Source organism: Schistocerca gregaria, chromosome 5, assembly GCF_023897955.1.
Source record: "Schistocerca gregaria isolate iqSchGreg1 chromosome 5, iqSchGreg1.2, whole genome shotgun sequence".
NCBI lineage: Eukaryota > Metazoa > Arthropoda > Insecta > Orthoptera > Acrididae > Schistocerca > Schistocerca gregaria.
The window spans coordinates 600,679,365-600,693,514 of record NC_064924.1 but is presented as its reverse complement, the minus strand read 5'-3'; the positions used below and the strand labels follow the sequence as shown (position 1 = coordinate 600,693,514).

The 14,150-nt window shown below is 38.4% G+C and overlaps 1 protein-coding gene across 4 annotated transcripts in view; it reads left to right on the top strand.

Moving 5' to 3' along the window:
• The window catches only part of LOC126272642 (adenosine deaminase-like protein), a 68,337-nt gene that overhangs the window by 27,360 nt on the left and 26,827 nt on the right, over window positions 1-14,150 (top strand). For 3 of the 4 annotated variants that reach the window (XM_049975631.1, XM_049975632.1, XM_049975630.1), the window contains one exon: window positions 2,564-2,755. In XM_049975631.1, coding sequence (XP_049831588.1) covers window positions 2,564-2,755 — 192 coding nt within the window. The remainder of the gene's footprint in view (window positions 1-2,563; window positions 2,756-14,150) is intronic. The other variant, XM_049975633.1, reaches the window with a different exon arrangement.

Sequence of the window (14,150 nt, the reverse complement as noted above, 5' to 3'; positions counted from 1 at the left end):
AGCAATTTCCTATCACTGCCATCTGCCCCGTCATTTGAATCTTTCAGCCTATAGCTGTTGAGTTGAATTCTCCCTGTAATACTATAATACAGCCAGGAAATTTGCTTGAAATATTGTCCAAATTTCCCCTCATGTTTTCCAGCACTATCGTTCCCGAGGCAGGGAGTCTATAAAAACATCTAATGACAATGTTTGTTCCACCTTCAACACTTATCTGTACCTAAATTGTTTTGCACTTGGAATCTGTACTAATTTCAGTAGATATTGTTGTATTTTTTATAGCTATAAAGACACATCCACCACCAGCATTCAACCTGTGTTTGCGATATACATGTTAGTCAGAGTTTAGAATTTCATTGCTGTTAACATCTGGTTTCAACTAGCATTTTGTCCCTAGCACTATGGGAGCATTGTTACCGTTAAAAGTGAGGCTGCATGCTGGACATCTCTGCAGATGCTCCTGCGGTTAACTAATACTGTATTGACATTTTCTTTCTCTGATCTGCTTTGATGAATGAGTCCCTCTCTGGAATCCGAATCCATCTTATCTAGCCTGTGGTGGGATTTCTCTATACTAAAATACACAAATGTGCAAGGCACACATACTCAGCTACCCTAGTAGCCCCTTCATCTATATGGTGCATGCCTGATCTGTTAAGTGGGGTCCTACCATTCTCCACTTGATAATGGAGTTTGAGAAATACTCATACGACTTACACATTAAGACATGCTTATGTGTTCTTAGATAACGACGTGAATAGTTTCTTTTAATCTATGCTCTGCAGATCACTGAAGATCATGGCAGAGGGTACGTCCCATTGTATCAGTTATTAGTGTTCCTTCCTGTTCGATTCACACATGTCCATGTGGTATACTATAAACAAAATATAAGATGTGCCATTCACAGCTTTCCATCTTCCTCTATAAGAGCAGCGGCAGTGATGGAATACCTGGTTAAAATGATGAACAATAGTAACTGAATGTGATTATATTTTCATGACAATTTTTGTTTTACTTGGTAAGCTATTATACATACTAGACAAGTTACACGCAGTCTTCTATTATCCTCTGCAACAATAATGTCTATAAAAGAATCACCATATAAAAGCATGAATAGATAAAAATTTGGGGGCCTATTTGTAGTTAATTAATTCCTTCTTGCTGAGCATTACAGCCTTGATAAATTCAAAGGAAGATGCCATGGTTTCCACCTGCCTATCTGGTTAAAATAAGTTCTCTATTCAGCACTGTTGGCCATAATTCTTGAAATTCTACATCCAGTTTCAAGGTAGAGACTTTTATATTTTTTGCTTTTGCTCTATTTTGATGTGTTGTTATGTTGTAGGCACACTTGAAGATGAGCTGACTATTGAAACTGGCCAGTTGTGCTGAGTAAACTACTCATTTAACCAGACAGACTAGTGGAAATGATATTTTTAACTGAATTGATCAAGACTGTGGTACACATTTAGAAATGGCAGCTATACCCAGTGTCAAACCACCTCCCCCCCTTCCACCCCACCCCCACAACCCCATAGACAAGGGAAAATATAGTATAGTCGGGTGTTTTTCTTTCAATAAAATGATTTAAAAGCTGTATATCTAAAAACAAAGATGATGTAACTTACCAAACGGTAGCACTGGCATGTTGATAGACACACAAACATATCCACAAAATTCAAGCTTTTGCAACCAACGGTTGCTTCATCAGGAAAGAGGGAAGGAGAGGAGAAGACAAAAGGATGTGGGTTTTAAGGGAGAGGGTAAGGAGTAATTCCAAGCCCGGGAGCGGAAAGACTTACCTTAGGGGGAAAAAAGGAAAAGGACATTTGTAAATGTCTGCTTGTGTCTGTGTACGTGCAGATGGATATGTGTGTATGCGCGAGTGCATTTTCCCCCTATGGTAAGTCTTTCCGCTCCCAGGATTGGAATGAATCCTTACCCTCTCCCTTAAAACCCACATCCTTTCGTCTTTCCCTCTCCTTCCCTCTTTCCTGATGAAGCAACTGTTGGTTGCAAAAGCTTGAATTTTGTGTGTATGTTTGTGTTTGTGTGTGTATCAACAGGCCAGTGCTACCGTTTGGCAACTTACAGCATCTTTGTTTTTAGATATATTTTTCCCATGTGGAATGTTTCCCACTATTATATTGATTTTAAAGTTGGTATTACACAGGTTTATAACAGGATCGGAACTTTTTAATGGTTACAAGTTGCTATCCGTCTTCCAGAATATAAAAAATACTCCATACCCACAGGTTTAGTGCCTCTTCCCCCCCCCCCCCCCCCCCCCCCCCAATCCAATAAACAATCGTTTGGGTGTCCTTGCCATCTGGAATAAATGTCAAAATTCTTCTGGAATGGATTAAAGAATTACATCAGATATTTTCTGAAGTATCTTTTTATGCCTGGTATTTTTGTAACTGTACCACATTAAAAATAATGGTAACACCACCTGCACAATTGTGTACATATTTTAATTGTGTTTCTCACCTATAAAAACCTGAAATAGATCCTTATCAGCAATACGTGCACTTTATTCTAATATCAAGTTTTCTGTTTTGAGATGTTTTCAGCTGTTCTCTGTTGTCCATTCTCTCACATCAACTCCGACTGCTGTGAGTAAAGCAACAGATGACGTAATTGAAGAATTTGAAGAGGATGGTGTTATATATCTGGAGCTGAGGAGTACTCCCAGATGTATTGATGGTGTCATGACTAAAGAGCAGTATGTGGAAGCAATTGTAAAATCGATAAGGTAATCTTTATGAAGCAGTTTGAGGGATGTAGTAATAATATTATTTATTCTGATAGCAGCAGTAGTAAAAGTTCTGATGTGCTTTGGGGTCCCTATTCAGTGATTTGTTGTCATATTTTATTTCCATTTAATATAAAAAGTTTATGTCTAATAACATTTTATTTTACTAATTTAAGTGGCAACATTTGCCATATAGTTTGATTTTTGATCAGTTATCTGACAAACGTAATAAACATTAGTGAAGATACTAAAACTAACCGTCATGGTTGTTTTTATTAGCTCTGTTCATTTAGCAAGAAAAAACTACTGCTGAAACAAGTCAATAAGAAAATGCTTCACATGCTGAAGTGTTTAAACTCCAACACACTGAGACTGACAGATTGTGGAGGCAAATACTGTCACCATTCAACCCCAGTTCATTCTGAGTCAGTTTTGCAGGCAGTCTGCCAAAATGCAGTTACCTACACTTGAGTGTCTGGATGAGCAGTTCTGCGTAAGTTATAGTGTATAAAAACAGGGAGACTGAAATAACAAATCTACATTAGCACACTAATAGTATCAGAAGGAAAATTCACTTGAGAAAACACTAAAATTACAAGGAGACCTTCAGAGAATGAGTTCCCAGTACTGCTGATAGACACATTAAAAATTAGCTTTTGGAACGGTTATGATTTGTATCAGGTAGGAAATAGGTATAGATTTAATAAGTTAGGGAAGAGGGGCAGGACACACACACCACAGCTTGAGAGGAACCACCTGCTGCAGCTGAGAGCACGAGTGGACACAGAACAGTCTGTCTTGGGAACACTAAGTACCCAGTTGCTGAGCATGCTCTACAGTACAATTCAAGGGACCTGAAGGTTGGCTATACCACATGGGCCATTTGAATTCTTCCACCCACACTTAGTTACCCTGAACTCCAGAGTTGGGAACTTGCTTTCTAACCTATTCACGCGTGCATCCCACCTACTCTCCTGAACTTGAATGTTGTCAACAAACCTCCTACTCCAGTCATTTATATATTTATAATTTATATAAATATGTATTTCCATTGGTAGTACTTCCTTACTTACTCAATTTTGTACTTTATTTCTCCCACTATTATCCCTTTTCCCCCTTTTCTTCTTTCTTTGCCTTTCTTGTTCTGATCTTCTCTGTTTTAGTTTTATATCTTCAGCCTGCCTCCCACTCCCCCCCCCCCCCACACTTCTCTCTCTCTCTCTCTCTCTCTCTCTCTCTCTCTCTCTCTCTCTCTCTCTCTCTCTCTCTCTCTCTCTCTCTCTTGGGTTCTGCATTTTGATTAAGGCTTTCGACTGCATCTGCTGTGACTTCTTACTAGCCAAACTCCAAACTACAGTATTATGGAATAAATAATATGGCATTAGAAATAATTAATTCGTATCTAAATAACAGAAAACAGTATTTGTGTCAGTTCAGAATAGGCATTCTTCCCTGCAGAAAGTCACTTCTGTTTTGCCTCAGGGCTCTGTCCTTGGACCTTTCTTCTTCATTGCTGCAGTAAATGATTTGCCATATTGTATAGGCCCTAAGTTAGTTATCTGCTATGTGGATGACACACCTTTAATTGCTACAGATTGAGATATGTTAAGGTTACACCAGAAATCAAAGGACTCTCTATCATTAATGCTAAACTGTTTCTCATCTCTTAAACCACTATGCAATCCAGAGAAAACTCAACATCTGCTGCTGGGACTAGCTAATGACATAGACAGAAAATCTGTAAAACTGCTTGGAGTACATTTGATTCCAAACTAAATTGATAATTTCATATTAATCATGTCTGCAGAAAGAATCAACCATGTCCTATTTCATATGGATATTATCTGATCTAGTGAGAAATCAGTATCTTAGAAGAGCTTACTTTGGACTTTTTCAGTCTCTCAAATCTTACAGGTTGTTGTTATGGGTCACTTATGTCATGTCAGTGACGTATTACTGATTCAGGAAAAGATGCTATGAATAATATGTAAGTAATTGGATAGGTAAAAAATCTACTCACCAAGCAGCAGTAAGAGAACATGCGAAACAATAGGTTTTTCATATTCAAGCTTTTGGATGCAGTGGATCCTTCTTCCAGCAGAAGGACTCAAGGCGACGACAGAGGGATGATAAAAAATGACTGTAGAGATTAGAAAATGGGGTAAAGTCCAGAAAAGTTACCCAGAACCCCGGGTCAGGGGAGACTTACCGGACAGGTTGAGAAGGAAAGACTGATTGTTAGGGACTGCCAATGTATAAAGTCGGTCCAAGTGAACGTTGTCATCCTTTATTCACTAAGACCAAAATAATGACAGTGATAAATCTGTGTGTCTATGCATAATTGTACATGCTAAAAACAACATAACAGAGTTTGGCACCAGAGAGAACACTGTGACTGGTAAATATATTGCAAGTACTTTGAATAATTAACCTACAAAAATACTACACATCCATTAATGAATTGTTTTACTTATCAACACTTTCACGAAAATAGGAAGAGTAGAAACATTTCAGTAGCTCAGAAACGATGTCAGAAGTGATGTTCCGCACTCTGGTGCAGAGGAAGCACTTGTTAATGGACCACTGGGCTGTTGTATAGCAGATGGTGTGCTCCTCGGTCTTTGGATACAGGTGAACATTAATCTGAAAGCAAGCTCAAAAAGGGAGCTCCATTTTCAGGGTCTAAGGATGGTCAGCACTCAGCCACAGAGCGACTCCATATGAGATTCTGCTGTACTCGGCACTGGGAGTTCTGTATGTGGGTACCAGATGATCTGTGCTTGGCTACAGTGTGACTACCAGTGTGCAATTGGCGTAGATTGACTGAGTGACAACCTATGTAGCCAAGCCACGGAAGAATATGAGAATCAGCACTGGCGAGGCACGGTTAAGTGTCAGCGCTGGCAGCACCCCATGTGGTGAGCCTCGTGACTCCGGGAAACGCAGTGACTGCTGGAGACGGAGAACATAATCACTCACATTTATGTGTACGTTGGGTCTGTGTAGTGAGCAGCCACTTGCAACATGCAGCAGTAGGGAGGGTAGTTAGATCTTAGACGTCTGCCGAACAATACCAAACACTCGCGCCCAAACAAAAATCTTGCTTGTAGCTATTATTTCTGTCTCAAAGGGTTTAAGTTTCTTGTCTGCTATGACAAGTACACTATATCCATTTCTCATTAGCCTATACACTGAGACTTACCCCCTAAGTGTCATTGCTGTCAATTTCAAATTTTAGCAGAGCTTCCTGTTCTACGATTATGTGATCTCCACTACTTTTTAAGAATGCTTCAAACTCTGGCACTTTATTGCAAATGATTTGGCTATTGGTCACTAGGTTTTGAATATTTTCATGTGTGGGGGACATTTCTGTGGATCTTTCAATGCTACATCATTGAGTGTCCTGCATCTTTCACTATGTGGACTGGATACTGAATCAACTGTATGGTGCAAGTCTAGGAGGTCACAGCATAGCTTTTCAGTCTGTTGTTTAAATTTGTGATATTAATAATCAACTCTTTAACGTGAGCTGCTTATTGATATTAGTTTACTTTACCACACTAGCTTTGGGTGTTGCCCGTTGTCAGTGGTACTTGCATTACAAAAGACATACATTTCTTATAAGACATTACTTACAGTGTGTAAGGATAGTAGTGTTTTATGTGTACATGATTATTATAATGTGACTAACCTTATACTTTTCTAGCACATGCCAATAATGATATCTTGTGATTGGAGACATATTTTTTATTGAAATGTATGTCTTCAATGTTTCTTGTTATCTTCGATCATATCTTCTGCTGTGAGACATAAAAGCCGTTGTTCTCTTATACTGAGACCTGGAGGCCACAATCAGTTCTAGGAAGAATGCTGTGGTTGTGAGCTTCACTTAAATTCTATGTGCAAGGCAGTTTTTCTCAACTTTCTCTGCCCGTCACTGGAATGATCTATCACTTGTTTGAATATAAACACAATCTGCAATTGGCTATATCCTGTATCCTTAATGGTTTCCAAAACAGTTCTTTGACACACTGAATGAGGCTGCTGGGTATACACGCTGAACGTACAAGGTGATCCTTCCCATCGCTTGCTGCTGTTTTCCGAAGGGTACCATTAGTTCTCGTGTGTATGAACTGCCAGTAATTAACAGAACCCTATCATTTTATGTTTGAATCCTCTTGACATAGGATGAAGCGTGTTTGCCAATGAGTGAAGTGAGTCCAACTGACTCTGTTTGGGTGAAAGATGGCACATTGAACTTGTCAGTTGTGGCAGATCCAGAGCTCTCCCTGTTCTGTGTCTCCCCTGTGCAGGGCCTCTTAGACCTACCACTAACATGCCACTCACAGCAAAGAGGAGGAGTGTTGGTACACCATGTGCTTTCTTTAGAGAAGACAGCTTCCTTAGGAAAGGACAGAACTTGAGGTACCTATGATATCTCTGGTACATGTACAAACCTAGCCCTCCTAAGCCCTGCACCTATTTGCAGCAGCTTCAAATTGCTTGGCAACAGATATAAATATTCCCAGTAGCTTAAGATCCCCCAAGGACAACAGTCACAGTGTGGCTGCATTGTGTCTGGAGCAGTGTTGTTTCAGAACAAACAAAAAAACTGGAGAGAAAGCTTTTTCTTGAATCTCTGTAAGTAATACACACCAAGTGCACTTGATCTTATTTCCTGTTATTTTTATGCCTAACCTGTACAAAATCCTGTTGTTTCCTACTATTTTCTCTTTATGTTGTTGTATGAAGAATTACAGGTTCCAAAAATTATTGTGCCTGTCAACTTTCATATATATTGCGTCTCTTTTCAATTTTCTATTTAGTAGTCATTTTTTTCTATTTTTATTTCTGTGTATCTTCATTTTTAATTTCCATCTCCTTCTCCTACATATTCTTAGCACCTTGCCATTGGAGTGGGGTTCACCTTTTGGAACTCCATTTCCTATGGTCTAATACTTCCTGTGGATGTAGTCTCCTTGATCTTAGTTCTGCATTTGTAGTGTCCAGCCACCGTAATTTAGGTCTTCCATGTTGCCTCTGGCCTTTGAAAGTGAGACAATAAGCTGAATGATGACTGAAGTAGGTGATGGCCGTATTACGTGTCCGTACTACTGAACTCTCTGTTCTTGCATCTTCTCATTGATTGGAACTACACCAGCTAGTTGTCAGGTCATTGTATTTTGATATGGTCAAGCAGGGAAATACCTAATGATCTTCTCAGTATCTGCATTTCCATGACTTGTAGGAAGTGCTCAGCACTTCTGTGTGTGTGCCAACGTTTGGCTCCATGTAATGCAACTGATCTAACCATTGTGCAGTATATCTTTAATTTTAGGTGGATGTGCAGCTTCTTATCACAAATAATAATAGTGACATCTCTAAATTGGATCTAGGTGTCTTTGATTCTTACTCAAACCTCCCTCATTTATGTTGCCATCACTCTGTAGTCGAGAACATAGATATCAGAATACACTGGTAAGAGGAGTTCCATTAATTTGTATAGTTCCAGGAGGTGGAATCATTTTGAGATTCTTAGTCTTATGGATGTTTAAACAGAGGCAAAATCTTTGTAGGCAGTCACACCATCTTTGGTCTGTAGTTTCAAGATTCCCCCTGGTTTTCATTTGATAATGTCCTTCCTTGGCTGTGTATTTTGTTTTCATCTAACTTGTTCAACCTATTGCCTCCTTCACTTCTCATGGTGATTTGATTTTTTTTTTCTTTCTGTGTCCTTTGTTTCCCCTCTCCAGTTCTACAACACACATTCTCTAATTATCCCATCTGCTCTCATGCAAATCTGACCTCTTTAATTTTCTTCATCATCCTCTGTCAACACCTATGCACTTAAGATGTTAAACTATTCAGAACCAGAAGGCCACCAACATTACAGTGTCAGGAAATTCTCATCACAGTCCATTCTCCTAATTAATTATCCATACTAACCAAAAACTATATCTTAACACTACACATAAATTTATTACTTTCATATTAAGGGTCTTCTTCTTGTTTTTCTTGTGGTCTAAAACAGAAATTTTACTTTTTTCTTGACAGTGCCATCCTCATACTAAACATCTCATTCAACCTAGTAGGGAATACTTGTGTCTAGAATCTCAGTTCCACATGATAATTTTGCATAGACATTGCCTTTTCCACCTGATTTCAGTTGATTCCACTGTATTTTCAACATGACCAATGATGACTACAGGTCTTTTATTTGCTCATAGCTGGTTGTTCCATCATGCTTAGATCAGACTAGTTTACTACCAGTACTTGATTGATAAATGAATGCAAAGGGAGGGATTAATACCTTCACTTACAATGTCTGCCATCTGGATCTCATCACCAACATTAAAACTAATTTGTCAAAGGTCTTGGAAACTTTAATTTTCATCATAAAACCTCATACATAAATTTGTTGTAGTTTCTGTTTCTCCTAAATCACACATCCAGAACTGACTGCTTAAAATTAGCTCTTTTGATAACTGTTTTGTTGGCGGCTTCAATGTTATCTTAAAGCTGTACTTTTGCTGATAAATACCATCAATTTTTCACGCAAAAGTATTAATAATTAATGTTAAGTTCACAAGCTAAACATCTGTAGCTTCTTACTTAGCAATCATATAAAACTGCTCACTCAGTGAAAGATCCATGCCTAAAGACTGGAAAGTGGCACAGGTCACACCATTGTTCAAGAAAGGAAATAGAAGTAATCTGATGAATTACAGATCCATATCACTGATGTCAATTTGCAGTAAGATTTTACAATGTATACTGTTTTCGAGTATTGTGAATTACCTCGAACAAAACAATCTGTTGCCACATACTCAGCACAGGTTCAGAAAATATTGCTTTTGTGCAACAAAACTGGCATTTCTCATGGATTAATGAATGCTATTCACAGCTGATCTCAAATTGATTCCATGTTTCTAGATTTCCAGAAGGGCTTTAAATCTGTTCCTCACAATCAGCTTCTGATCAAGTTGCATGCCTATGAGTATTGTCTCAGTTGTTCAAATGGATTCTTGATTTCCTATGAGAAAGGTTACAGTTCATAGTAATTGATAGAAAGTCATTGAGTAAAACAGAAATGATATCTGGCTTTCGGCAAGGATGTGTTACAGGCCCTCTGCTGTTCCTAAACTGTATAAGTGATTTAGGAGACAATCTGAGCAGCCCAATTACATTGTTTGCAGATGATGATGATGTTATTTACCATCTATAAAGTCATCTCAAGACCAAAAACAATTAAAGACTGATTTAGATAAGATGTCTATATGGTGCAAAATGTGCCAGTTGACCCTAAATAATGTAAACCGTGAGGTCATCCACATGAGCACTAAAAGGAATCTGTTAAGTTTTGGTTGCATGATAAATTGCACAAATTTAAAGGCTGTCAATTCAGCTTAATACCAAGGTATTACAATTATGGACAGCTTAAACTGGAATAACCAGGTAGATAATATTTTGAGTAAGGGAACCAAAGACTGTGTTTCTTTGGTAGATCACTTATAAGATGCAATAAATTCACTAAAGAGACTGCCTGTAGTACGCTTGTCCATCCCTTGCCAGAATATTTCTCTGTGCTGTGGGATCCTTACCAGATAGGACTGACAGAATGTGACGATGCTTGCCTGCTTTATTTCTTCGTTGATTGTCCACGGTGTCAACGTACTGGCTGAAAAATTAGGGGGTGTAAGTGCAATTACTGTCTACTGTACATGATATAGCTGACAGAGGCACAGTAGTGTTTCACAGCAGTTTACTTTCACTTTTCACCCCCCCCCCCCCCCCCCCCCCATATACACATTTAATATGGCCAGTGCACTATTGTTCTAACTTCCCATAAGCCTCATTAATAATTAGCAGGCAAACATCCACATACTGCTGCAATAGTTTACTGTTGAACATCTATGAGCAATAAAACCCTAACCACACAGTTCACAGTCTTTCAAATAAACTGAACAGACGCTGTCATTGATTTAACACACAGCCTACTGGTGTTGTTGTTGTGGTCTTCAGTCCTGAGACTGGTTTGATGCAGCTCTCCATGCGACTCTATCCTGTGCAAGCTTCTTCATCTCCCAGTACCTACTGCAACCTACATCCTTCTGAATCTGCTTAATGTATTCATCTCTTGGTCTCCCTCTACGATTTTTACCCTCCACGCTGCCCTCCAATACTAAACTGGTGATCCCTTGATGCCTCAGAACATGTCCTACCAACCGATCCTTTCTTCTGGTCAAGTTGTGCCACAAACTTCTCTTCTCCCCAATCCTATTCAATACTTCCTCATTAGTTATGTGATCTACCCATCTAATCTTCAGCGTTCTTCTGTAGCACCACATTTCGAAAGCTTCTATTCTCTTCTTGTCCAAACTATTTATCGTCCATCTTTCACTTCCATACATGGCTACACTCCATACAAATACTTTCAGAAACGATTTCCTGTTACTTAAATCTATACTCAATGTTAATAAATTTCTCGTCTTCATAAACATTTTCCTTGCCATTGCCAGTCTACATTTTATATCCTCTCTACTTCGACCATCGTCAGTTATTTTGCTCCCCAAATAGCAAAACTCCTTTGCTACTTTAAGTGTCTCATTTCCTAATCTAATTCCCTCAGCATCACCCGACTTAATTCGACTACATTCCGTTATCCTCGTTTTGCTTTTGTTGATATTCATCTTATATCCTCCTTTCAAGACACTGTCCATTCCATTCAACTGCTCTTCCAAGTCCTTTGCTGTCTCTGACAGAATTACAATGTCATCGGCGAACCTCAAAGTTTTTATTTCTTCTTCATGGATTTTAATACCTACTCTGAATTTTTCTTTTGTTTCCTTTATTGCTTGCTCAATATACAGATTGAATAACATCGGGGAGAGGTTACAACCCTGTCTTACTCCCTTCCCAACCACTGCTTCCCTTTCATGTCCCTCGACTATTATAACTGTCATCTGGTTTCTGTGCAAATTGTAGATAGCCTTTTGCTCCCGGTATTTTACCCCTGCCACTTTTAGAATTTGAAAGAGAGTATTCCAGTCAACATTGTCAAAAGCTTTCTCTAAGTCTACAAATGCTAGAAATGTAGGTTTGCCTTTCCTTAATCTTTCTTCTAAGATAAGTCGTAAGGTCAGTATTGCCTCACATGTTCCAGTATTTCTATGGAATCCAAACTGATCTTCCCCGAGGTCGGCTTCTACCAGTTTTTCCATTTGTCTGTAAAGAATTAGTGTTAGTATTTTGCAGCTGTGGTTTATTAAACTGATAGTTTGGTAATTTTCACATCTGTCAACGCCTGCTTTCTTTGGGATTGGAATTATTATATTCTTCTTGAAGTTTGAGGGTATTTCACCTGTTTCATACATCTTGCTCACCAGATGGTGTAGTTTTGTCAGGACTGGCTCTCCCAAGGCCGCCAGTAGTTCCAATGGAATGTTGTCTACTCCGGGGGCCTTGTTTCGACTCAGGTCTTTCAGTGCTCTGTCAAACTCTTACGCAGTATCAGATCTCCCATTTCATCTTCATCTACATCCTCTTCCATTCCCATAATATTGTCCTCAAGTACATCGCCCTTGTATAGACCCTCTATATACTCCTTCCACCTTTCTGCTTTCCCTTCTCTGCTTAGAATTGGGTTTCCATCTGAGCTCTTGATATTCATACAAGTGGTTCTCTTTTCTCCAAAGGTCTCTTTAATTTTCCTGTAGGCAGTATCTATCTTGCCCCTACTGAGATAAGCCTCTACATCCTTACATTTGTCCTCTAGCCATCCCTGCTAAGCCATTTTGCACTTCCTGTCAATCTCATTTTTGAGACATTTTTATTCCTTTTTGCCTGCTTCATTTACTGCATTTTTATATTTTCTCCTTTCATCAATTGAATTTAATATTTCTTCTGTTACCCAAGGATTTCTATTAGCCCTCGTCTTTTTACCTACTTGATTCTCTGCTGCCTACACTACTTCATCCCTCAAAGCTACCCATTCCTCTTCTACTGTATTTCTTTCCCTCATACCTGCCAATTGTTCCCTTATGCTCTCCCTGAAACTCTGTACAACCTCTGGTTTAGTCAGTTTATCCAGGTCCCATCTCCTTAAATTCCCACCTTTTTGCAGTTTCTTCAGGTGTAACACTTATTTTGCTGTTAAGTTGATGCATTGTTGGTGTTCTATGGTGTTCTAACCAACACTGGCTCCTTGTCTGAAACTCGGCTGTGGGCTGACTGTCTTGTGACCAAAAATAAGGCCCTTATATATCATCACAATAATGGGCCCTGAAACTACACATTGTTCGATGTTTAATGTACAGAAATTACAATTAAAACTTAACTCACTAAATTAACTGAATACATCGAAAAACGGGTTCTTTTTAACAGTTTCTTCTACTACGAGGGTTAAGCTGAATTATTTGTTTAAATCATGAAATTAACAAATATAAGTACACAAACAATATGTTGGACAAAACTGTTAATTACTTTGGAATTAATTATGGGCTAGTTTTGCTAACATTTTTCCGAATAGATCCAAATAAACACTTTAAGATTACTAGTATTTCATCTTCCAAATGATTATAATTAGTACAGAATTTATATTTGTATATACGTCAACAATAGAATTTAAGTGATGAAACAATTACTCATTTCGATGTATAATGGAAGATACTAACTAGAAATAGTCGAAATAAATTCAAAAATTATTTACATACATGAAACTAAGCACAAAATTAGATCTGTTGGTAAAACTGAGGGCCAGCCTTTCTCTTTTATGAAAATGCAAATTACACTCATGTATGTTAATGGTAATTAAAAGTGGAAACAAATTTAAGGAGGCAGAAGGCAAAACAAGATAGGAAGTAAAAATTATTCCAGCTTGCTTCGTCACAAGAGGACATGAAGAGGTTCAAAGAAGATTGCTCAATTTGTGTTATCACGAAATGGGGACAGAGTGTCACACATATGATAAATGATTTTGGGTGGCAGTCATTGAAACAAAGGCTTTTTGTTTGTGGCAAGGAGCTTTTTGTGAAATTTCAGTCCCCAGCTTTCTCCTTGGAATGCAAAAATATTCTGTTAACAGCCACCTATAGTGGGATAAATGATAACTGCAATAAAATAAGAGAAATTAGTGCTTGCACAGGAAGATTTAACTTTTCACTTTTCCCTTGCATTGCTTGTGAGTGGAATGATGGAAAGAGAGTGTGAAAGTGGTATGGTGAACACACTGCCAGGAATTTAAGTGTGAATTGTAAATTTGTAATGTAGATGTAGACTGAATAGAGTGATTCACTCATTCATTTATTTGCTGATTATTCTATAGACTTCATCAGATGAACAGAGTGGAGTTTGGATGGATAAGTTTACTGCTTTATGAAAATAAAAACTAGAGAAT